Source organism: Camelus bactrianus, chromosome X (assembly GCF_048773025.1).
Source record: "Camelus bactrianus isolate YW-2024 breed Bactrian camel chromosome X, ASM4877302v1, whole genome shotgun sequence".
Taxonomy (NCBI): domain Eukaryota; kingdom Metazoa; phylum Chordata; class Mammalia; order Artiodactyla; family Camelidae; genus Camelus; species Camelus bactrianus.
In genome coordinates, this window is record NC_133575.1 from 18818945 (window position 1) to 18845000 (window position 26056).

The window sequence follows — 26056 nt, forward strand, 5'->3', positions numbered from 1 at the left end:
CGTGTGTTTCCTCCTCCTTCACATAGCTGAAGGACCACCTCATCCTTGCAATTGAAATAAATTCTAGCTCGTGAATTTATTTATCTAGCTGCTTAACAACTATCTCACAGATTGAGCATTAGCATTGCCCTCTTCTGTGCCCAGCCCTGATGCACCCCCGCCTGTCACCGGGCCCTCCTTCTCCGTTCCTCACTTACGTCGTGGGAGCCCTGCGTTTAGAGGTTCTGTGGAGTCATATGTTAGTGTTTCAGGGACTGGAGAGCATTTCCTTCTTCACAGTCTTCCTCAGTTACAGTTGTTTTTGGGGCAGGCCTGTAAGCTTAGAGACACAGAGGGGGTGTGTGTTTGTGTAACTTTACAGAAGATGATCCTTAGAGGTACTGTAATCAGAAGGCATTTTTAGACATTGTTATTTAGAATTAAGATGGCGCTAGCACGTTCTGTATATTCAAAGCTCTTGTGCTTTTTTTTTTTTTTTTAACTATATAAGTTATACTTTATGGTTAGTCTTAGTTGTTGAAATAGGGAATATTTTTTCTTACCTAATTTGAAAAATAAAATCTTGGTTTCCAAAAGTGCTGTGTAATACAAGATGTTAGGTTACAGATTTCTCTTTTTCATTTAGAAAGAGTATCCTTACATATTCAGCTCATTTTGCAAATACCATTTTACCCATTTTGTGATAAATAGATTTTATTGTCAAAGCTCATACTAAAAGGAATTTTAATGAAAAAGAATCTCATGATGGCATTAAATGGAAGTTTCAGAATTAAAACTCATTCATAACACCCCTATACTAAAGTAATGCTTGTCATATTTGCACATTTCCTTACTCTTTAAAACATAGTTTTACATGACAGCAATTATAATGTATATTATTTTGAGACTTGTTTTCACTTAACATGAACAGATTTTTCTACATTTCTGTATTAATCTTAAAAATCATCCTGCTAATTTTTATATTTCGCTGGTATATCTTTAAAAATTTTTGCTTGATTATGGACATTATTGCTATTGTAAATAACTATATTGAACATCTTTATTCATTTGCCTTTTTTGCTTTTGGATGAATTGCTATCTTAGTTTAGGTTCCTTAAAGGGAAATATTTGAGTCAAAAGATAAGAAGATCTATATGGCTCTTGCCAGATTGCTTGGCAAAAGAGTAATAACAGTTGATAATAACAAAATGTATGTGCCAGTTTCACCACAGATTTGCTGATTTGCTTGTAGTGGTGATATTTCATTGGTGATACTATCACTGCTCATGTTTAAGTAAGATGTTGCTACCATAGTGGATATGAAACTGTATTTTACCATTGGATTTAATTTGCATTTATTTGATTCCTAGAGAGAATGAATATTTTCTATGTATATCCTTACAATTTGTGTTTATTCTTAGGTAAGTCATTTGTTTCCTACCTCTTAACCGTGACGTCTTTAACGTCACAAAAGAAGACATTCATTTATATATGAAATATACAAAAAATTAGAAATATAAGAAGACGTGTACCTTGGGACTAGCTCTTCACTTTAAGTGATGCACTGTATGCCTACTGGCATGGAATCACTTGTGACACTAGAAAGTAGTTTCTGTTCAGATTTTACTGTGTCTCAAAAATTTGCATGAATAAGAGTTACTACCTCAGTCTTGCTTTGATCAGTTTTTGCATCAATTATGCAGATGGTATCCCCAACACTGTCTACCTTCTTAGATATGTGGGCACTATGTTGCCAGGGATTCCAGGCACAAGTTTGGAAGGCTGAGCCCAAATATGACCACACTATTGGCAAAAGAACACTGAGTACATGTCCTCATGGGTCATGGGCCCATGTTGTCATCCTCTCACGTGGGTGATGACGCAGTATCACTAGTGTGCTGAGAAACTCAACTCATAGACACATTGGCAGTCTCTGAGTTCTGTTGAACAGTCTACAGTCTTGCTATTTGAAGTTCCTATTATCAAAATTTTTAAGCTTATACAGAAGTAAAGAGAATAGCATCATGAACACCCATGGATCCATCACTGAGCTCCAGTAATGATCAACTTTTAGTGACACTATCATTAATAATAACAGTACTAGTTAATACTTAGTGGTCAGTGCCGTGAATACACTTTTCTGTGGCAGAACTGAAACTGTGACTTACTGTCTTTATATTTTCTATTTCACTTGGCATAGTAGCTGGCAAATAATAGTTGTTCAATGAGCGCTAAAAGAATTCCTTTGCTTTAATCATCCATTCATCAAACGTGTGCACAGTGCTAGATTCTGGGATATAAAGTTGAATAAGCGAAACATGGTTGGTATTTTCAAGATGCTTATAGTCTAACAAAGGTACTTACTATCCCATGCTCTTACACTTTTTTTATAAAGAAGAATTTCTGCAGTGTTGACATAAATACAGTAAAGTCTGATGAAAGGATTGTTTATGTAATGGTTATTCCTATGCCTGTTTACATTGAACTATTTATATATCAAAAGTGACTGTCTTGATTAACATTTGTCTGAATACTTGTACTATGTAAAACTTGTGAGTAATTCAGTTTTTACATTTTGTCATTTTCAAAGGAGAGTGAAATCGAAGAGTATGTATGTGACTGGTTGTGGATGGTCTTAGAATAGAATGTAGATAGGTATGTAGGTAGATTGAGTGATTTTGTGATATTGATAGAGCTTGAAAATGGAAGGTAAGCCTAGGGTGGAGGGGTAATGTGGTGAGATCTACCTTCATAGAGATTTCAGCCCTTGTTGACCAAAGCAACTGAAAGACACTGTGTGATTTTCTGAACTACTGCAATCTTAGCATAAATATATTTCATAAAGTAACACAGAATACTTCACAGTTGATTCATATAGCCCTGGCTAACTTGAGCCTAAACCGCCAGGAAGCATTTTTTTAGGAAAATCAAGGCTTCTAAAACTATCTTGTAAAATCTCCAAATAGCCCCAATCTAATAACTGGAAAGTATGTCAGATGAAATTCAGAATTTCTTAACATTGCATTGAAGTATAGTCAGTTGAAGAAGATAACAGTTTTCTTAAGTAGAGTTATATTGATTAAGATTTCTGTGCAGTATTACCCATCCAAGTCAATCAAGACTTCGCATAATGCAGGTTTGAGGAGATTCAAATACTTGGAGAATCTCCTAGGCACTCTCCTCTACTGAGTATGTGATTTAGAAAGTACATAACCCAGGGTGTGCGGCCGTGTGGGAGAACCTGCTTTATTCTACGACAGAATTCTCACCTTTCCTGGTCTCAGGACATTTCACACTCTTAAAATAATTGAGGACTGCAAGAGCTTTTGTGTCTATAGCTCACACTGATATTTACTGTTAGAAATTGAAACAGCAAAATTAAAAAGCATTTATTAATTTATTTAAAAATCAATGAACCCATTATGTAATTGAAAAAATACAATTTCTCCATGAAAAAAATTATATATTTCAAAATGAAGAAAAATTAGCCAGAGAAATTACGTCATTTTGCAATTTTGCAAATCTCTTTAATGTCTAGTTTAGTAGAAGACACCTGGATTCTCGTGTCTGGTTGGGCATCCACTCTGTTGTGATGTGTGGTGTTGGTTGAAGTATAGGAAGAATATCCAGTTTCACACAAATATGTAGTTGGCAGAAGGAGCAGTATTTCAGTAATTTTTTGAGATCGTGGTTTGTTCCTTGATTCTACACTGATACTCTTTTATAAACAAGTGGTATTTTCTGAAAGGCTATTTGTAATGTGGAAATATGAAACTGTATCGGTGAACTTTTCATACTCTGTTACATTAAAACCTCTTTGTGTGGTGCTTTGAGTGGTATTTTTCCCATACATGATATTATACATCGCTCATTTATTAAATGTCTGGTCCCTGAGTTTTACAGATGTTCCAAATGATGATATATTTCATTGTGCATTATCAAAAACCACATTTTAGAATATTCCTATATATATCACCAGAAAAATCTTTTAAGTATTGGGAAGCTGTCAAGCTCACAAAAGTAGAAACAAATTTTCCAAAATTCTAATTTGTGCCTGGTAGCTTCAGGTTTATCGTAGGCAATGTATACTGTCAAGTGTTTTCCTTGAAATGGCAGGCTCACTTGGTTCTTTTTTGAGTGATTGCCAGATACACAAGTCAGAGTAACAGTACTTGGCCTGTCATTCTTTCAAGTAAAAGTTGTGTTCTGTGAAAAAGGCAGCTAGTTTAGCTTGCAACTCAAGCAACTGCACAAGTGCATTTCTTGGAGCAACCTTTGTTCTTCAGTCTACAATGGATATGCCTTGTGCATACGTCCCATTTTGTCACAAAATTTTAGTTTTGTACTCAAGGTTCAAGAGGTTAAAAAAACTGTGGTGGTGAAGACTACAATGACGATTAGCGCAGTTTGGTGCTGCCGTCCAGGTTCATGCGTATAAGGCATCGGCACCTTTACTGACCACTGCTTCTGCATCACTAGTGCGAGTAGTATTGTTGGGAAAGTCATTTTGACTCCCTGAAAGGTTGTTGGGAACCACATTTCATGATCTGGACACACAGCATGCTATTCCCTGTCCTTCTCTTGTCTTTTGAAACCCACCCCTCACAGAGCTAGAAATCCCCCTCCTTCCCTTTGTGCGTATTGAGTTCCAGTCCAGTAGACTGTATTTTTCCTCACCTCTTGCTTTTAACTTCTGCTTTTTCTCTCTGCTTGAGTGTTCTTGCCCCTGTTATCTTTTCTTAAAATCTGTTTTTTCCTTCATGTGCCAACTTGTTCTTTTTCTTCCATGATTTCTGCTCTCGGATGGAAGTGATCTTTGCCTCTCTAAACTCTCCGTAAACACTTTGTTCACATCTCCCTTCTGGCACTTGTAGCTTATTTTAGAGAGGTGTTTTTGTTTTGTTTTGCTTTGTTTTTTTGTGGAACGAGGAGTCGTCTACGAGTAGCAGATGACTTAGGACCAGTGACCGTCTTACTCATCTTGTGGTACTTTACAGTGCTTGAACTTAGTGAATTATTGCAGCGCGAGCAAAATAATTTCTTCTGCAAGCATTTGGTTGCTGCTGCACGCCAAGAGTCATTCTGAGCACTGAGTGCAGCTGTGAGCGAGGCTGACGCGTTCCTGCTCTCGTGGGGCTTACTTTCTGTTTCAAACTTACTCAGCCTGCCTTCGGAGAGCTTAAGTTGACAGTGTGAGTAAATCCAGTGATTTCTGGTGCCTTTGGGATTTATTTAGGCTCGAGAAACCTTTGAGAAACAGATCATTAAATCAGAGTAACCGTTATCCATCAGTCTTAACTAATCAGTTAATTCAGTGAGAGAAGTGCAAACATTAGGAGAAACTCAAACTGTATAAGAGACTGAATTTATCCCCTTAATTTTTATATCCGACTATTATGTGCCATGGCCCAGAAATTCTTACTTCTTTTTTGTCAGGGTTACACCTGGTTATATTAGTTCCTCAGTGAAGGAGAGAGGAGCCTGGAGGATGGAATGGCTAAAGCTTCCGTGGCAGGGTTTTGTACCTACCGCTTCTGTCATTTTTGTATTCAGGTGGCTGGTATGATTCTAGCAAAGAGGTATTTAGTGTGTGTCTGCTCAAGAAGGGCTTTATTTTAAAGTTTGAGGCTTTTTGTTCCCTCTTTTTCTCTTTTAGGCATTGACAAAGGATCCCCAGGATTACCCTGATAAAAAAAGCCTACCTCATGTCCATGTTGCCCTCTGGATAAATTCTCAAGGAGGCAGAAAAATGAAAGCTGGAGATACTGTGTCGTACGTCATCTGTCAGGTACAACTGTCGTAATGAATGAGCGTCTCCTAGCGCTGAAGAGCCCGTGCTGGGGTCCGTGTGAGCACAGTGTCTTAGTGCTCTTCCAAGATGCTCTGCAGAGAGGGTTTGGTCTTGGTTGGTTTCACAGCATTTAGAAACATTAGTCAGGAATGTGACATACTTTATTAAAATTTTCATAACACATTTAAGACCAGTGAAATTGTTTTGGTGAGACAGCTTTGTAACAGTAGCCACTGTCGCAGCCGCAAGTTAATGTGAGTGACAGTGTGTCGCAGTTTGGCCATATATCCAGCAATACTCCTTTATCATTCCTTTTGCATCAGGTTCCACCATGAATATTGGTAAAGAGAGCAAATGCATTTTTCACTGGCCTGTGTTCACATAATTACTTAAAAAAATATGAAATGCATGATTGTATGGAGAAAGGTAAGAGATCCTAAAAACATGCCTTATGAAGAAAACACAGATTATCTAACCAGTTCCTTTTTTGACTTTATTTTGAGTGGAGGGAGCCTAGAACCCACCTCTTTGACTTCTCCCTGTTTCACCTCTAAGGAACTTCTAAGGCTTCTAGAACAGTTTTAAACCCCTAGTCAGTTTCTTGAGTGTAGCATGTAGCGTGTCTAACAGGGATGAGGAGAAAGAGTAGGACAGAAGAGCTTTTTTTTTCCCCTTTGAAAGCACTTAACTCCAGTTGGAACAAAGGAGAGGTCTCATCCCTTCTCCCTGTTTAACAAAAAAAAGTCAAAGCCAAACCTCTATCCAGATTCTTTACAACTACTATGCTATGGTCTATTTACCATCTGAATAAGACTGCTTCTTTTTAATTAATTATTGCTTTTTGTTATTATACTAAAAAAACTATATAAGCCTTAAACTTCACTGCAATGTGATTGATCTCTGTCAAACTACAATGTGTTTTAAAATCAGAGAGTCTTCAGAATTTAAAAGTCATCTGCTAATATCTGCTCAGTACTGTAGATGATGTACATAACAAATGATTTAACTACATGGACAGGAATCAGCACTTGACTCTGTCTCCCTCCTAGGGTTACCCTTGATTAAGAACTGTTACAGAAAGCCAATTCCTGCAGGAAAATATTTCCATAAATGTCTGACTCGCTCAAGTCCTTAATGTGCTTTTTGCATATTGCCTCTGACAAGTCTCATCTCAAAAAAACAATTTTCATATTATGCAAATAAAGATTTTGGTAAATAGGCTAGTTTTTTTTTTTCACTTATATCTTCACATACATGGAAAAGCTCTCAGATTATTAGTGACAGGAGCAGATGGCAGCATATAACTTTTAAAAATGATGTAGGTTCTGTGAAACAGCATCTGAAAATGATATCAAGCTACAATTATGTTTTGGGTAAACCTGTAATGGAGATGCGTGGTCATGTGATTGATGTATTTAAAAGTCAGGCTTATGTTCCTTGATGTCCAAATATTAGGTCTTTTGATTTCATCTTCTCAGGTCTTAACAATAAAAGAAAAGCTCAAAATGCCGTGTAGTACAGTAAATCCAGTTTGATGTATTTTCACCCCTTTCCCCATTTAACTGGTGCTGAATCTTGACCCGCTTGCTTGTTAAAAGAACAGTTCATGTTTCTTTCATTGATTTGTTTTTCTCACTATATCCCAAGAAAAGCTGTAGGACTCGAATTTGCCTTTGTCCCCTAGCAGTGGGGCCTGCCCACTTTCAGCATGTTTGCTAACCAAAGCTGCCTACCTCTTTTGCTTTTAAGCACTCAAATTACTCTCTTTCCTAACACAACCAACATTTTTAGAATGTGTTTCTGAAAATGTATGATGGCACATTTTTAACAGAGCTATTTGCTACTGTAAGAAAGGGTGCCCTCTAAGAATAGCCTGTCTCCAAAACCGGTTCTGTTTTGTTTAAAATTTACATTTTGAATATAGTGCTCTACTCTATTGATAATTTATTCAGACTATAAATTCAGATTAGTTCAGAGAGTAGTGTTTTTGGTCTGTAATTTATGTTGTAGTTCGTAATCTTCTAAAACCTGTGTGAATTATTCGTTGAGATCTTAAGTCCACTTCCACTTGCTGGTTAAGTTTTAAATCCTTAATTATTTAACTTTCATTGAACATCATTTTCATAAGGCATGCTTTTAATATAATTGATTTAAGGGGCCCTCTGGTCACCTGGCAAAAAATTTTTTTTCCGTTAGTTTTCTTCTAAAGATGACTACATAGTTTTGAATGAGTTGACTGCACCTGGTTGTCTCTGTAAAGTATGTACTTTGTGAAGTTCCCAAATTACTATATGGGCACTTCAAAGAAGACCAGCATTGCTTCTTAACGGTGTATGTCATGTGTTTTTGTACCTTCCGTGGGATCTTGCTAGATTTGAGGATTAGGTCTCTGAGGGATATATCTTATGTCATAGCCCAAATGTTTCTCCAACAGAACACAGGGAAACCTGTCATCTTAGCAATTCTTTTGAATTTAGTCATGTTTAAGCTCAGATTTTTAAAATTCAATAGGAAATATGTTTGAGTCACTGTTAAAACTAGTCTTTTGTGTGGATATTTAAAGACTATGCTTAGAAATTTTCACCCGCTTCTTTTTTTACAGACATACCTTACATGAGAACATCTAATGAATACTGGAAAGTAATTCGAACGCTTTGGAAAAAAAAATTTGCCTCTACAAATTTGATTTTTACTCATTATTAAAAATCATCAAGCTCAACATTACTGTAACCTTACGGACAGATCAGTTTTAAAAAACAATACAATTCTATAAATCAATCAGAGTTCATGTGCTTGTTAAAAGGCAGTCTGATTCAGTTATGGTGCATAAAGACAGTGCCCAAGGATTTTTCACTCTTTTTGTCGTTGGCTGTCACTTTCCTCTCATCTAACAATTCAAACTTCTAAAAAGGCAACAATTAAAGTTGATTAATTCTACCTAATTTCTTCTCCTGTATTGTGAACTCCTGAAAAATAATTATAAGCAAGTCTTTGAATCTGAGATTTGCTTCCTTTCTAGTTATTTCATTATGTCTTAGCATAGAAAGAGTCTAGTTGATAAATAACCCAGTTTATTTCCATCTGACGCCTGGCCAGAGGAAGAGGCCGCTGCCTCCAATTTCTGGTAAGATAGCGGTACAGGAAGGTTGCCTCTGCTTTGGGCTGGGCGCTGCGCTGAGAAGGGACTGATTGTAGCGGGAATGAAAGAATAAGATTCACATTATAATCAGTTTTGCAGAGCAGCTGAGCACTGTGAATAGTTATAATTTCCGAATCTGAATATTACATTCTGTTGTTGCGGACAAGGGAAAAGAGTGGAGTGAGTAGTTGGATGTTAGTCCAGTAGAGTGATCGCTTTTTGATCATGGTGACATCACCCGCAGGACTGTATGTGGGCCAATTATATAGAATTTCATAACTTTTATTTTTAGAGAGTAAAGAGGAAGCCCTTGAAAAGAGGCTGTCTGACCCACCTGCCTTTCCTTGAGGAAGGACCATGCAAACAGCACAAAATGATATGCCCTTCATTCCATTGGCCAAACATTTTGCTTCTAGAGCACTCTAGTCTACCAAGGAGATGTCCTTAACTTTATTATATCTTGTACATAAGTTACCACTCTTGGGCTTTGTTCCCCTGTCATTTGCATCACAGTGATACAGCTAGCTCTCATCAAGAGATAGAGACACACACCTCATCTTTAAGATGATGCTATGACTGAAATTCTTGCACGGAGGGATTACATTAACATAATAAAAAGGGTCACACATGTTTTGTTTTTATCATGACTCCTAAAAGGCCTTTGTTAGCAGGTCTTCTCGGTGTGTTTCTGTGATATGGCAGGTGGAATTATTTAATCTAGTCATGCCATCTTGTTGGTTTCGTGTTTCAACAAAAAATAGAACACAACACATGCTGGATTTACATTCTTGGACAGTGGGCGAGCTGTTCTCCTTGATCTTCCTACTGTTAGATGCATATGAAATGTTCACCAATAGGTCAAAAGGACTTCTTGGTATTTGGAATTGAATATATAAAATTGGAATTGTTGTCCCCCTTTTTGACCAAGCCAGTGTTTGTGATTGAATTTCTCACAGCTTTCCCTGTACCCTGTCCTCTTGTAGGATGGGTCAAACCTCACTGCGGGTCAGAGGGCCTATGCACCCGAGCAGCTGCAGAAGCAGGACAATTTAACCATTGACACCCAATACTACCTGGCCCAGCAGATCCACCCAGTCGTGTCTCGAATCTGTGAGCCAATAGACGGAATTGATGCTGTCCTCATTGCAACGTGGTTAGGTAAGTGTCCGAGCTCACCTAGCTCATCACCAGGCGGCAGCAGCACGCGCGGTCCTCCCTGGTCTATCGTGAGCCTGGTTCAGAGGCACAGTGCTGTGTTGAGCACGTCTTCGTTTATAGTTGGGCATTTATTTTTGTGCTTGTTTGGTTAATGTCTGTCTCCCCTGCTAGACTAAGAACCCCACAAACTTGCTACCTATGTAAGCACATGCCAGAGTAGGCATTCAGTCAGCTGATGCTCAGGGGAGAGAGAAGGCGAAAGAAAGGATAAGAGAACATTTTAGGTGTTGTTCTAGTCTCTGACCTTACACCATTGTGGCTTTAATCAGTGAGCTTCCATTAATAATGAGATTCATTGTATCTTGATTATTGTTTCATCTTGTCTCAGTCTCTCAGTGTGTTTTCATATGAAGTAAAAAGTAAAAGAAGTTTAACTTCTTTAGTATTCGATTCCCTTTTGAGTATCCTGCTCTTGTTTTTTAAAAAGTCTTCTAAAACTGGACTTGTTATCTTTTAGGAGTTAGTTGGTGACTAATTTCTCATCTTCTGTGGTGGTGCCAGCCAACCCTGAAACCTCAAAGCCGTGTCACCAGATTATCATCTCCTACTTAGAAATATATTTCATAACCAGTCCTGATTTCATTCCTAGACGACCAGCATGTTGAGAGTTACACTGCCTTAAGGTCTCCACTCTCTATCCCATTGTACACAGAGATGAAGATTTTCAGAATAGCTGGCCCCTCCCTATCTATAAGTACAGTCCAGATGTCACTGACAGCTTGCAGTCTCTGACTTTGGCAGTTATAGACTAACTTTCTAGCTCCAACCTGTATTTCTAGCCTGACATCTTCTTTAGTGTATTCAGGGTCCCCTAAATATGGCATCACTAAATCTGTCCCTGCTTCATGGAAAATTCTTCCCTTCCTCTCATTGGAAAGTCTGGCTTAAGACATGACCTTTGGGGTCTAGATTCAAACTCTGGTTCTCTTGTTCACAAGCTCTGTGGCTTTGGCAAGCCTCTAGAGCTTGCTCTCAGCCTTGGCTTCTGGTGTCATAAATTAGAGTTGCTCTGACGGAGTGGTTAGGTGGTGGAGAGATGCTCCGCACAGGCCTGGGGGGCGGTGCTCACCAAGTGCCGATTGTGGCCATGCTCCAGCCCCCTGCCAGGCTTCTGCATTAATATGTCCCAACTCCTCCAGTCCTTAAGATTTGCATGTCATTAGTGGTCAGAGTGCATTTGTGGATTGAGATTGGACAGATGAGTCATCAAGTCACATATTTTCCACACTGAATATGTTTCTGAGCTCCTCCCCCCCAGCCCCCCACTGTCTCCACTCTCCCATCAGTGTCTGCTCTGGAAGTGGAAACTCATTTCTGACATTTGCCTAAGCAAAACATAATTAGGAAGACAAAATTCTGCTACCCAAATCATCATATAATGTATTCTCAAAGTTAAGTTGTATTTGATGATGTTTATAAATCCTCAGCTGGGAGGAGGGAGTGTAAGTGCACAATATTTTTTAGCTTCCTTCTTTTTTCTCTCCTGCCTTGAGTGCTTACTCTATCAGAAACTGTAATAAGTACTTTGCATATGTTGTCTCATTTCATCCTTTCAATAACCCCATGAGGACCTGTTGTATTTCCTCCATTGTATAGAGAAGAAAGCTGAGGCTTAGAGAGGTAACTAACTTGGTCTTGTCACATGGCTGGTAAGTGGCCAGCTGTGGTTGGACTGGGACCTTGCTCTCTGTGACTCCAAAGCTTGTGCTTGTAACCACTGCCTCTTCTTAGCTCTGAGAGGCCATGACATTCATCCTCAGCCGGGAGTGGGGTGGCGTGGACATGAAGGCATGGGAGCGTCATCTTCCTTGTGCTCCCTCCTCTCCCAACTGCGAACCCCCACACTGCTGAAAAGCCCTGAGCAAAAGCATTTGTGTTTTTAGAGTAGATCTTCCAGGTTTTCCATCGGTATCATCAAGAACCTGGTCCAAAGGCTCACTGTTGCCCATCTCTTTCTTTGGTTCTGAATTTCCTGGGGGCCCAGAGCTGAGGAGGGATAGATGGAACAAGCCCCGTATCGTGAAGGACACTTAACAGATATAAGCGTGGAGCCTTGTATTTTAGCAAAAGAGATAGAGAATAAGGGTAGTGGAGCCTGGCCGGTGGACAGGTGCCAGGAGGAGACCAGACTGATGTCATTGCTTCTGGGGTCATATTGAAGATCACTTTTATATAAATTAAACAGTGGGCAGATTTTGACTTGCTTAAAAACCAACTTTCTCGTAATTACAGCTGTCTTAGGAGTCCAGTTTTCACAAATGATTTTCAAAGCCAGTAGCCTAGTGGGCCCCCGTTCAGAGGGTTCGTGTTATTACTGACCAGTCTCAGTCTACAGAGGGGCCCCTTCATGCTTATGGTGGTCCCCACACAGCCCCAGCTCTCCTGCGCCATCACCGGAAAGCTCTTGGTGCCAGGTAGCCACTTCAAGCTGCCGGAAGGGCTTGTGTTTTTGGCCCTGAAGGAGCTGCTTCCGCTCCCCCTCATATCTTTTCTCCCATTTTTCTCTTCTGCTACTTGACAGCAGTTTTTCTGCTGAAAACACGTGAGGTTGTCATCACTGTGAAGTCTACCTCCTCCCACCTCAGCCCCTGCCATCCCCAGTGGTGTCCACGTACCTCTCAACATTCGTACGAAATGTTCTAGGCCTTTCTGTCTCCCTCTTTCCTCATGGGAGGGTCCACAGTAATGAAGTGCAGGGCGGCAGGTGCCGGTCAGCAGGAAGATCTGTAGACAACATTGAAGCTCGTCAGGCAGATCCTTGCGGGTGTTTGCCCCCTGCCCAATTTGGGAGCTGCATTTTGATCTGTGTCCTTTATTCCTCCAGCCTGAGTGAAAATGAGGGTGGCCACTATTTACTAGGGGATTTCAGGGCCCTGTTATCAGTTCTCAGTTAGCCTGTGGTTTTAGAGGCGGAGGGAGGAGATAGGAAAGTGGTGGGAAAGTAAGGGGAGTGTTAGGGGGTGCATGGTTTCTATGAGGTGCAAGCTGCAGGCATAAAATTACTGTAATTTGTTTTTAAAGTTCTAAATCTGTTTTCTTTATATAAAAAAACTGCAGTTAGTGAACTGACACCGTTAAATAAGTTGAAGTCTACAAATGTATACATAAAATACAAGCCCTCCAACTGCCTAATCACAGACATAAAATAATTCTTTTGCTTTTAATGTAGTTTTTATCTTTGATTAATGAAACGTATTACAGTGTTGAAACTTCAGTGAAGTTTGATACTTTGTCCTTTTCGTTAGTACAAAGAAATCAGAAATAATGGCATAATTTCATTTACGAAAATTATTAAGTTCAAGATTTTTCATTTTAAGACTCTTTTGTGGAGAGCAGCTATATTTTTCCACTACCTCTTTTTCTGTGGCTTTTATACTGCTTTCCTTGAAATGAAAGGCAAGCATAAAGTGTTGGTTTTATCCTGTGGCTTCACTTTGGAAATTCTCTATTTCTCCCCGTCAAGGTACCTCCTGAAGTCTGTCTAGTGGCATGTTGCACGGCCAGGTGTTCTGTATAGGAAGGTCGTTTTAGTGAAAAGGAGAGAGGACAGTCTATTAAATGAGGGAATGAATAAGTCTGTTGAATTGCAAGAGAATAATTTGTTCTCCCTAATAACTAATGGTCCCCATTATCCCACAGTAAAATGTGTATCATTTTTCTGAAACCCTTGCAAGGTTATTGCTATTGGGCTTAAATAAAGCTAAATTTTACTCTTTTCCATCTGTGAATGGAAAAAAAATATAGTATTACTCTTCTGATACAATAGCCCTATGGGAAACATGGTCACTAAAACTTGGAACTCTTAGCTTTTGTTCTCCGGACTATAGGTTTTTTTCTCTTGTTCTAATGAAAGCTCTCTATATTCTGTGGATGAAATATTCACAGTATGGGCCACCATCCAAATAGTCTTCTGTACCTAGCAAAACAGGCTGGGGATGAGAGTATTTTCAGGTTCATTCTTGAATGTCATCTTTTAATAAATTCATATTTTACCCATAACAGTACTTAGAATTATATAATATCTTTCTTCCAATGAGGAATGATTTGTATAGTCGCTATCAAGTACATTTCTTCATGGTCAGTGATAAAATTTCAGGCGTGTGGCCATCAGGGCGGTTTTTCCATTGGTCCTGAGAAATTATTGATGTTTGAAGAACTGGAGAATTGAAAATTTAATCTCTGAAAGTAGTACTTAAAACAAGACAACACTCTTAAGCCAGTGTGTTCCTGAGTTAGATTGAAAAGTAAAAATTCCCTTTTTAAAAACTGGCCCGTACCACTCACATTACAGGAGGTAGTTTTTGTCAGTAGACAGGGTCCAGTAACATCTTCTAAGAAATTAAGTCAGGCAGGGGGCCACGCAGTGTTTGAGGGGTGCCTTGGGTGGGCCTAGGGAGATATACCTACGAACGATGGTCTGGGGAATAAAGTGCAGGTGGCTGGCACTGGAATGATGCCACCAGCAGGTGCCTCAGGCATTACTTTGTCGATCACGACTTTGCCTTTTTTCATGATTAAGCTCGCAGAAGAATGTACACAGGTGATCGTCATTTCCAAACCTTAAATATTTTCTATAGCATAATTCATAGTAAAATTTAAAAAGAAAGGTCACACCAAATGCACAGTAGGATATTAAGTCTTCTCAGCTGATGAGAGCTGCCTCTTCCAGGCTGGAGCGCCATTCCAAGCACGTCATCATATGGCCCGAGTGCCTAGCCTGCTTTTGCATTTGTCAGATTCATGTTGAAGACCTGCTGTGCCCAGCATCATAGTGGGCACTGTGAGGGGTGCAGGGTGGAGTCAGCTGCGGCCCCTCTACTCGAATTGCAGCCCGGCCCGTTGAGTCGATTTCAATGTTGTTGAGTCCAGCGGACCACACAGTGTATGTCCCCAAAGAGGTAAAATTAAGGATGTTCAGTGTTTAGGGGAGACAGAGACCACTTCTGGCGGGGGCCACCAGTGGAGGCGTTTGAGGCATCGTGGGACTGCCCTGTAGAGAGGCCAGTGGGGAGTCAGGAGTGGTTGCCCGTCCCTACCTCCCACCTGTTCTTGCAGCCCAGTAATGAATGGCAGGACCCCGAGCTCCATGGGGGTCGCCTGTGCCATCTCAGCCACTCCTGAGTGGCTGCACTTTAGGGCACTGGCAGCCTTTTGAAGGGTATCCGCTGCCCAGCCTTGCACCTCAGTCCCTACAAGGCGAGTGCACAGTGTCTGTTTCTGTCTGACGCCCACAGTGCAGAGGGCCCACAGTGCCACTGCTCACCTCACTCAGCCTCTGAGAACTTGGACCCAAGCCAGAGCATGTTTAGAATAATGGCTTGGAGTAGTGATTCCTAACTCTGCTTTGTAACACTTGAAGTTTCTAGAGGAAAATGGGGATTTCTCAAATTACTTGTTAGATCACTTCTTTAAAAATTTAACTTTACTGGGCAATAATTGGCGAATATAGTGGTATGTTTTTAAAGTGTACAATGTGATGATTTGATATACATTTACATAGCAGAATGATTATCAAGATCGAGATAATGAACACATCCATCGTGTCATATAGTTAACTCTTTTTGAGGGGTGTGTGGTGAGGATGCTTAAGATCTATTCTCAGCAACTTTCAAGTATACAGTATCGTCTTATTAATTATAGATCGTTTTTTTAAAAAGAGACATTGTATTAATTAAGCATACTAAAATGACACCAAGATTGTGTAGCCTATAGAAAAATGGATAAGACATAATAAATGAAAAAATGCTGAATATATCAATGTGCACAGATACTTAAACTATGTTAAATGGATATGTGTGAATAAGAAAAGAGTAAAGGTGATGAATTTTAAGTTCCTCCCTTGTTGAAAAAATATTAATACTCCTATTACTAAAAATAAGAATTTTTACAAAATCAGAAGCAAAACTAGTAAAACAATTACCAACTCACTTCTAAGAAGGTGGGTGTTTAGGGACCTCCAGCCTGGCTCTCCACACCCCCCCCCCCCCCATATCTGTCAACATAGCTGGAAAGAAGAGGGCTTTGTTGTGAGAGAAGCAGTCTTGGTCTGTTATTTTATTTGTTATTTTATGTTCCAAATATTTTTTCAGCATAAAGTTACTGTCCTTTCTCAGGTCTAAAAATACGCAAGAAGACACTTCTAAAGTTTTTTCCTGCTCAGATGTGCATGTCTCATTAAGTTAAAATTCACATTCAGGGCTATCAGACTGTTATTGAGCATATTGTTCATGCTATATATTAGATCCCCATGACGTATTCAATATGTAACTGGAGGTTTCTACCTCTTCATTCCTTTCACCTATTTTGCCCATTCCCCCACTCCCTTCTGGCAATCACCCATTTGCTCTCTGTATCTGTGAGTCTGTTTTCATTTTATTTTGTTTTTTATATTCCACATATAGTGAGACCATGTGGTATTCATCTTTTTCTGACTTAATTTCACTTGACATAATACCTTGTAGATCAATCCATGTTGTCACAAAAGACAAGATTTCAGTTTTTATGGTTGTGTAATATTCGTGTGTGTGTGTGTGTGTGTGTGTGTGTTTGTACATCACACATTCCATTCTAGGATTGGTCATTAGGCTGCTTCCATATCTTGGCTATTGTGAATAATGCTGCAGTGAACATTAGTGCATGTATCTTTTTGAATTAGTGTCTTTGGGGTATTTTTTTTTTCCTGGTAAATACCCGGAAGGGAAATTTCTGGATCATATGGCAGCTCTGTTTTTAAATTTTTGAGTAGCCTCCATCCTTTTTTCCATAGTGACTGCAGCAATTCACAATCCTACCATCAGTACACAATGATTCCCTTTCCTTTACATCCTTGCTAATGCTTGTTTTTGATGGTAGCCATCCTTACCTGTATGAGGCGGTATCTCGCTGTGGTTTTGATTTGTGCTTCCCTGATGATTAGTGAACTTGAGCATCTTTTCATTTGCCTGTTGGCCATCTGTATTCCTTCTTTGGAGAAATGTCTATTCAGGTCCTCTGCCCAGTTTTTTAATCAGGTTGTTTGTTTTTTTGATGTTGGGTTGTTGAATTCTTTGTACATTTTGAGTATTAGCCCCTTACCAGATATGTAACTTGCAAATATCTTCTCCCATCCAAGTAGGCTGCCTTTTCATTTTATTGATAGTTTTCCTTCTCTGTGCAAAAGGTTTTTAGTTTGATGTGGTCCTGTTTGTTTGTTTTTGCTTTTATTTCCCTTGCCTGAGAAGACATATCCAAAAAAATATTACTAAGACCAGTGTCACAGAATATACTGCCTGTGTTTTCCCTAGGAATTCTATGGGTTCAGGCCTTACGTTTAAGTCTTTAATCCATTTTGAATTTATTTTTGTATATGATATGAGAAATCAATGTGAATTTCTTGTATAACATGCATACAGAAAAGTACACAAAACCTAACTGAGCAGCTTGATAAATTTTCACAAAGTAAACACATACCAGTGTAGTCAGTATTGCGCTCAAGAAACAATCTATTACTGCATCCTCAGAAGCCCCCTCATATCTCATTTGAGAAATTATCCTCCATCCCCTACCAAAAAATTACTATCGTGACATCTAACGTCATACATGAGGTTTTCTTATGTTTTGATGCTGCATAAATTGTGTCTTTAACTCTCGGTCTGGCTTCTTCCGTTCACTGTGTTTGTGAGATGGGTCCCTGTGGTTGTACTTCATTTCTGTCTGGTATGAATCTATCACACTGTATGTCTATCTACCCCTGAGTTTTTTTCACTTTGAACAGTTATGAATAATGCTGCTTTGAGCATTTTTGCACATGTCTTCTGTTGAACAGTTGCATGTATTTCTGTCGGGTATATATTTAGGAGAATTGTTAGGTCATAGAGGACATGTGTGTTCAGCTTTAGTAGATAGTACGAGTTTTCCAAAGTGCTTCAATGACATTAGACCCTTACTCGCTGCATATGAGTGCTCCCCTTTCTCACCAGCACTGGGTGTGTCCCATCTTCTTCATTTATGTGGTGGCATGATGTGCTTTTAATTCGTTTCTTTGATGACTGATAAACTTGAGCACCTGTTCACATGCTTATCGGCCATTCGAATATCTTTTGTGAGGCGCCTGTTCTGATCTTTTTCTGCTTTTCTCTTGGGCTGTCTTTTTCTTATTGATTTGCAAGTATTTCTTGTATATTCTACATGAGTCCTTTGGAAATATATATCACAAACATCTTCTATTTGGAGTGCTTTTTTTAAAAGTATAATTTACATACCATCACATGCTGCAATGTGAAGAGTATCGTGCAGTCCATTTATCAAGACAGGATATTTCCATCACCTAGAGGCTTCCCTTGGACTCTTCCCCAGACCATACCCACCCCCTCACAAAAGCAGCCACACATTTGATTTCTATGACCACAGGTTAGTTTTGCCTATTTTAGAATTTTATATAAATGATCTCCTATGGTATATGCTTTTTGTGTTCAGCTTCTTTCACTTAGCATATTTTTGAGTTTCATCCATCAGTAAGTATTCAGTCTTTTAAATTTTACTTTTAAATTTTCATTACTGAGTAGTATTCCATGATAGATAATACCAGTTTGTTTTTCATTCTCCTGTTTATGGACATCTAATTGTTTTCAATTTATGATTATTACAAATAAAGCTGTGACAAGCATTCTTGTCCAAGGCTTTATGGATTTAGCATTCACCTTTTAAAAATTCATTAATGATGCTAAAGTTTAATGATACTAAAATTTCAGTTTGTATATTGTTCTCTGAGAAGTCCAGATATGTGAAAGTCTGGATTCCTGCAAAAGATTCATTTCCTAGAAGGAATTTTTAGGGAAAAAAAATTTCATAGTAGGATTTCATTAATCAGCTTCCCTAGTAGTATAAGTGATTCATTTTACAGACAACTGGCTGGGAATACCAGTTACACGACTCATCTGGAGTTTCATTCATGTGGATTTTTCCCTCTTGCCCAGTTGTATGAATATATGTAATTGGCTTTACTAGAATTTTTTGCATTTGCACTAACCTTGTCTTTTGGAGAAAGAAGATTATTTAGTCAAATGTGTCAGCCTCTCAACTTAATGCCTTGAGTTTAGAAAAGGTTAAATACTCCTTGGGAATGCAGGCAGGTGAACATTCTAAAAACAGGTAGTTTACAATTATTAGAAAATACAGTGGTAGAAAAAATAGTTTTGTACTAAATGTGGCATTGGAGGTATGTGGTGATCTTAAGTAAAAAACAGCACTGCTGAACTCATCCACCCCAATGCCTATGATGTTATTTTCTATAAATACTTCTTGAAACATGAGAGCTTTGATCCAGTTGCCAAAATAATGTAAGAGCCTACAAATTTTCTAATTATAAATGGCAGTATTTTAATTTCATTACTTTGCCCCCTCTGTCCCGTCTTGTCACCATCGCACTCCTCTGCGCTCCCACCGCAGCCCAAAAATGGTGTGACTGGATCACTACAAGTCACAGGGTTGAATTAAAGCACACATCATTTCCACGGCTGCTCTACCCCGGAGAGCTGGTGCCAAGCCCCAGTAGGCTGCTCCTCCTCTTCTTCTGTGCCAGCTCAAACGATTGAAGTCATTGGATAAAAGCTAGTCTCAAAGAAGTGAAAATTCTTTTTCTCAACTGGGGCATAAAGTTTGTTTCTTTCAGCCAGTTGTTCAGAGAAAGCTCTCAGTAGAAGAGATAAGGATTTTGAAATGCATTCTTACGTCTGTTGCTGGCTCAGAGACTACTGTGATTACTTACTGTACAGCGTGCAATTTAATATTGATTACACAGTGTATATGCATGTGTGGCAACTGTGATCATAAAGATTTTGCTTTCATGTCATTCTGACAGTAGTGTTTCATTTTGGAGGGACAGTAATTACAATTGGGTTTCTACATAGCTGCTCTATTTTGCACATTTCGAAGTTCAGAATCTACCTCTAGGTGGCAGCACCAGATACTTTTTCCCTGTTGTTTCACTTCAGCCTTAATGAGTTACGGTATAAGCAGTAAAACTTTTAAGTCTCCCAAAACTTCGAAGTAACCTGCTTGTTGCCAATTTTGTGAGGATTTGGAAAAATTAATTTATATGTAAGTTTGGGTTTAAGTCTGGATTTTGACCTTAAAGGAAAGATTCCAAGCATCAGTGATCCATATTTTTTAACATGACTAATTACACGTTTTCTTAAAAGATGTAACTTAGCCCCCCGTGATATGCCTGTTGACTTATAATTGTCTTCCCAAGAAAATCACTCTTTTATGATATTTTTGTATCCAAGTAACTTGTACAGGATCATTATATACCTAATATTTTAAGGTAATTACAATGTCTTCTCCCTTTATATTTAAAAAATTTACTGTTGACTTATGGCCAAGAGTGCTGAGATGCAATCCCATCTCTTGGGGAAAAAAAGTCAGTTTGTGAATAAATCTGAAGTAATTAGCTAGACCAGTTGGTTTTATTATTGCAACAGTAGATAAGGGTTGTTTGTGGAAATGGACATTCAAAGTAGACATTTCATAAGGCCTGATCTTTTTTCATAACTTTTGGTCACTTGTTGGGCTTTTCTCCCTAAGCAGCAGGCCACCCCCAGGCTCAAGTGCGCTCGGTGGCCGGTGGCCGGTGGCCGGTGACTGGTGGGAAGGCTTCAAAAGAGCTTTCATTGTTTCCCTGTTGCAGCCCGGCTGGTTGTGTCTATGTGCAAAGCCAGCGTCTTTTTGTTACTTGATTTTCAGGTTGTGATAGAAGCTTGTCTCTTAGGAAACCCTTGCTTATTGTTACTCTTTTTCCTTACTTATTGAGAAGTATTGGCCTGGGAAATTGATGAATAATCATCCCATCAGAGAAAAGGTGGAGCTGCTTTCTCATAATCACGAATAAAGCAAGACGTTATGTGAATACAGTTGGATTCACAACTAGAGGTTCAGAAATTTGCAGCAGTTACCCTTCACTACAGGGAATAAATGGCACCATTCAGGGGCATGGGCGTGGTCTCTCTCCATTACTCTGCCCTCCTTGTCTTTAAATGAGAGGGTGTATGTTACCAGACACTTCACGAACTTGCTGTTTCTCTTAAGGGATAGGTAACTTGTAAAATAAAAATGTACAGTGAGTCTTGGAGCCATGTGACCTGTGTTACAGTAATTTATATCACTGTCCAGGAACAGTTTTTCAAACTGTTTTGAATGTGTGTTCTTTGTTTTTTACTGTACACTATCATGTTGGGAAATAGTCACTTTGATTAATTACTACAAAGAGCAGCTGTTAACTTGCTGTGCAACACGAACATGTGTTTCATATATTTTTCCAAATGTATAATCTTGAATGAATGTAGTCTGGATTAAATGATATTCATCCACTATTTTATTTTTTCCATTCATATGATATTTATTGGGTGCTTACCATGTGATAGGGACCATGGAAAATGATTTGTCCTTGAATGTCTGATTTAAATTTCAAAAGTGCATGGTAGGTTGTAGTAGCTCCATTTTGCAGGTGAAAAAACTGAGACTCAGCCTTTTATTCTTAATTCAGCACCTTTCCACTGTGTCAGAGCCAGCCTTTTGTGATTCAGATGTTGCTTTGACAACTGACCCAATAGGATTTAGGATCTTATCACTAAATTCTGAATACATTTGTTAGATTATCTAACTGTGCAGCTGTTGATAGAGTTAAAACAATTTTGAGATACTTTTGGCATTTGAACTTTTTACTCGGTGACTGTTTTATATTATGTAGCTTTATACTAAAATAAAAAATGATAGCTTTCTTTAGATTTCTAAAAAGCCTAGAATTCTTAGGGATTGCTAAGGAATGCTTTCAAGAAAATATTATAAGAATATAGTATGGAATAATTATCTCTAAGTGTAAATTCAAGAATTAGATTTTGACATATATGCTTTGACCAAGGGTAAGTTAAATTGTTTGGCCTTACAGTCTTTTCTCAAATAGTTTGGGGAAACAAGGTAGTGTAAATGATGAGTCAATTGATTTCTTGTGTCATTTTGATTGAAATATAGAAGGTATATTTGGCTTCAGGATTGTCAGGGACATTTTGGCCTACAGAATTTTTAGATTCATTGTTTTTGCACATATTTTAAATTTCTGAATTGAAGAGAACCAAAAAACCGTGTCGCGTTTTGACTCAGATGCTGCTACTGAATTTTAACCACTGCATTAGATTGCAACCTACATGCTGTTAACTACTGAGCCAAGATGGAATCAACCACCGCATTGAAATCAGGGTTAGCAGTTGTGTCTGCATTTGAAGGAGTTGTAATAACAGTGAATTTGTTTTCCTTAATGGGATTTTTATTCTGTATTTTCAGTTTTAATGGTGACACTTTGATTTTAGGAGATTTTAACAGTGCACATTTATTTGAGATTTTCACTGTAACTTTAGGAAAATACTAAAACCATCCTATAGAAGTAGTTACTTCCAAACCCAAATGTCCAGTAGCATATTTCTGCATTGTTTTGATGCAGTTGACTTGTTTTTTTTAATAATCTCTTTAAAAAGAGAAGTCATTTGTCTTGGTAGTATGAGCCTCTATCTTGAGTTCAGATGATTATGTATGTGTGTGTATGAATTTAAAAATAAATCTTTTGTGGATTCCCTTCTTTGGGATATTTCTTGGAGAGGGGAATTCAAATAATTATGCCTTTCTGAATTTATTTTTTCTTTAACATTAATAGGACTTGACCCCACCCAATTTAGAGTTCATCATTATCATAAAGATGAAGAGAATGATGCTCTACTTGGTGGCCCAGCACAGCTCACTGATGAAGAAAAATACAGGGACTGTGAAAGGTTCAAATGTCCATGCCCTACATGTGGAACTGAGAATATTTATGATAGTGCCTTCGATGGTTCGGTTAGTTGTTTTTCTTTGTTTTGTTTTGTTTTGTGAGCAAACTAGTACAAAGGCCCTTTTCTCTCCACTATATGTATAAAAAGGAAAAAGAAAACATGTTTTTTTATGTGTTTAAAGAATTTTAGCGTCATATGAATTCTGCCTTCCCTTTAAAACTTACTTTATTTCTGCTTGCAAACTCTTAATAGAGTATGCTTGAGTATTGTTTTTGGCTTCTTAGAATGCTTGGCCTTGGTGTTTTAAATGGAATCTCTTAAAAATTCTAAATTATCTTAAAGTATCTTTATTGTAATTCCTTAATTAGTAACCTGTATTTCCCTACTCCCAGCCCAGTTTATTAAGACTTAGAGCAATATTTTCCTTTATCTTAAATCAAGTTAATGGGAACTAAGTGTTTTTGGAAAGTTTTTGTTTATCTTTACACATCCCACTTGCCTCCTTTTTGACAAAGGTATCCTGATAATCTTTTCTGCTGTCTTTGCATATTAGGCATTTAAAAAGTTGCAGGGAGGCATTTCTCCCAAGAAGTACTGCCAAAAAATGTATCATTGACCTTGGATCAGAACTTGAAACTTGGCCAATCTACTTGATTCCACTGCAGTGTTATACATGTCCTAGCCATTGGCAAATGAGTAGGCAGCAGAACCGTGTAAAACCTTGAAACTAGAAAAAAATACATCCTTTATCTAAATTAAAAGTAATTATTTTAAGTTAATTTGGACAAACAGCAGATGTTTTGCATTTTTTTGAATCAAAACAAAGCAGTCTTTGGAAGCAAGTGCAAGGAAGAGGCAGACACAGATCAGCAATACTTGCTAAATCCTTGAGCTTTGCTTCATTACAGCTGTAAATAAGATAGTTAATTGCATGGAGGCTTGACGACTTGCAGATGGGCTAACTGTGGAAGAGCCGATGTCAAGCTCTAAAATCTCTTCCACCTGGAATTGCTTAGTGTGGCGGGTAGGGTTATATACCAGATTGGAGCAGGAAACCAAGATGTTTAAGTATCAAGAAGGAAAACAAATGCTCCAGAAACCCCAACAGTTTTCCTATATATTATAATTGCTTTGTCTTTGTTTAAAACAAAACAAAATGAAACATTTTCTCCAACCATGAATAGTTCATTCTTACAGATTTTTACTCCTTCTCTCTTCCCTCCTCCAAATACATTTCATTTGTAAGGGACAGGGGTTACTAAAATCTTGAATTTGCTAAACTGATTGCTTTGTGGTATAACACGTAATTTTTAGGCTTTATTCTTAAAATTAATCAAGTTTGGGGTGAATAAGTGCAGATTTAAATTTTTGATGGGTATCTCAAAGAAAGGATGTTTATTTCCAATAACATGACCTGACTGGTATTTTCAGAGGGGAAGCTCTTGTATGAATAGAGTCTGTCATGTGTTGAATGTAAAAGTGATTTCAGGTTTTCCCTTCAGCTTTGCACTCCATTATGATGGTGGCAGGAGTAGAAGGTATTTGTGATTGAGGGGATCTTTGGGAGGAAAGTGGTTGAGAAAATAGGGTTAAAAACTCACCAGTAAAATGAATGAAGAGTGTTGTACACCAGGACAGCATGTAAATTTTTAAGCACAAGAAACCTTTTATAACCTTTTGTGTATTTGTCTGTCTTGACTTCTGTAGGGAACCAACATGGAACCCAGCCTGTATCGTTGCAGTAACATCGATTGTAAGGCTTCACCTCTAACCTCTGTGGTACAGCTGAGCAACAAATTGATCGTGGACATTAGACGTTGCATTAAAAAATACTACGAAGTAAGTATCCATGATGAGTTTCTCACATACGCTACTTATTTCGGTTTGGTACTTGTTCTAAACTAAAACAATATGGTTTTGTATTATTGTTTGTTTTTTTATGAAACTGTAAAATTTTTTAAAGACTTTGGAGGAAAATGATTTCATTTTCTCTTGGGCATTATACCTCATTAATGAACAGCATTTTTAACAATGAAGTTTTTGCTTTTAAGGAAAATGAGAATCTAATCAGGAAATGTTTCACTTTATTGCTACCTAAATAAAACACAGTTAAATGGTCAGTCAGATCTTTGGGCAGAGGAAGAAAAATCAATATTGCCTACCTTTGGCAAATAGAGCCATAACATCGTATGTGCTGATCTTAATAAACTGCCACTAGCTAACAATTTGTGTTTATGTGGTAAGCTAAACCATTTCATCACTTTGTTTTCCGAGGAAATCAAAATAAACATCTTTTACATTTAAATGCAATTTGTCTGACATTTTAAAAGAGAAAGTCTAATATTTATAAATATATACTAAAACTTCCAGAACAGTGAATGTGCTGTCTGCATTAGAAAGAAGGCTTCTTTCAAATTTTTTATTTTGTTTTGTTTTTAAGACATTTAATGAGATTTTTTCTCTTCAAAAGTTAAAATTTTAAAAAAAACCTGCTCGTTTCCCATTTGATTTTTCTTAGTGTTGCATTATGTCATTTGTCATCTAAACAAAGTTTCTATCACTTGAAAGTTCACTGTAACTTATGTAAAGAGGCTCCACTGGCAAGCATTTCCCCAAATGCTCAGGTTCTGTGAGGTAAGGCTCATGACTGTGATCAATATCATTCTGTACTTTCTACCTCTGTGTTAGTTAACATATGACAAGCATTTTCTTCTTTAAAATCAAACTCATTAAGTGAAAATCAAGTATTAGATCATTAGGATGAAGAGTGAAAACACAGAGTTTCTAGTATTGTGATCAGAGTAGAATAATTTGTATTTGTCAAAAAAAAAAAAACCAACTGGTAGGTTTGTCTGAAGATATTTTTAAAATAATAATTATGGCTGCATTTTGGGAAATCTGAAACATTTTAGTGAGTAAGCCTGTGCTGCACTTAATGAACAGTTGGATGGAAATAAAGGTTATCTGTGGGTTCACATTCCACAGAAGATGAAACGTTCAGCACGTGAAATGTTAGGCCTTTATTTAGCATGAAGAGCCCAAATCAAAACTGTTCAGCTCATTTACAGAACTCATTGAGCAGAGCCTGATTCTTAACTCTTGGGAAGAATTCTTGAGTTTTCTCTCTCTGTT

General features: G+C 38.1%; 1 protein-coding gene across 6 annotated transcripts in view; it reads left to right on the forward strand.

The window, feature by feature from the left end:
• The window catches only part of POLA1 (DNA polymerase alpha 1, catalytic subunit), a 293197-nt gene that overhangs the window by 106926 nt on the left and 160215 nt on the right, over window positions 1–26056 (forward strand). For all 6 annotated transcript variants that reach the window (XR_012504511.1, XM_074358788.1, XM_010961709.3 and 3 more), the window contains 4 exons: window positions 5636–5767; window positions 9893–10067; window positions 22810–22988; window positions 24632–24763. Coding sequence is in view for 5 of the 6 variants with exons in the window: in XM_074358788.1 (XP_074214889.1) it covers window positions 5636–5767; window positions 9893–10067; window positions 22810–22988; window positions 24632–24763 (618 nt within the window). In the remaining variant the exon portion in view is untranslated. The remainder of the gene's footprint in view (window positions 1–5635; window positions 5768–9892; window positions 10068–22809; window positions 22989–24631; window positions 24764–26056) is intronic.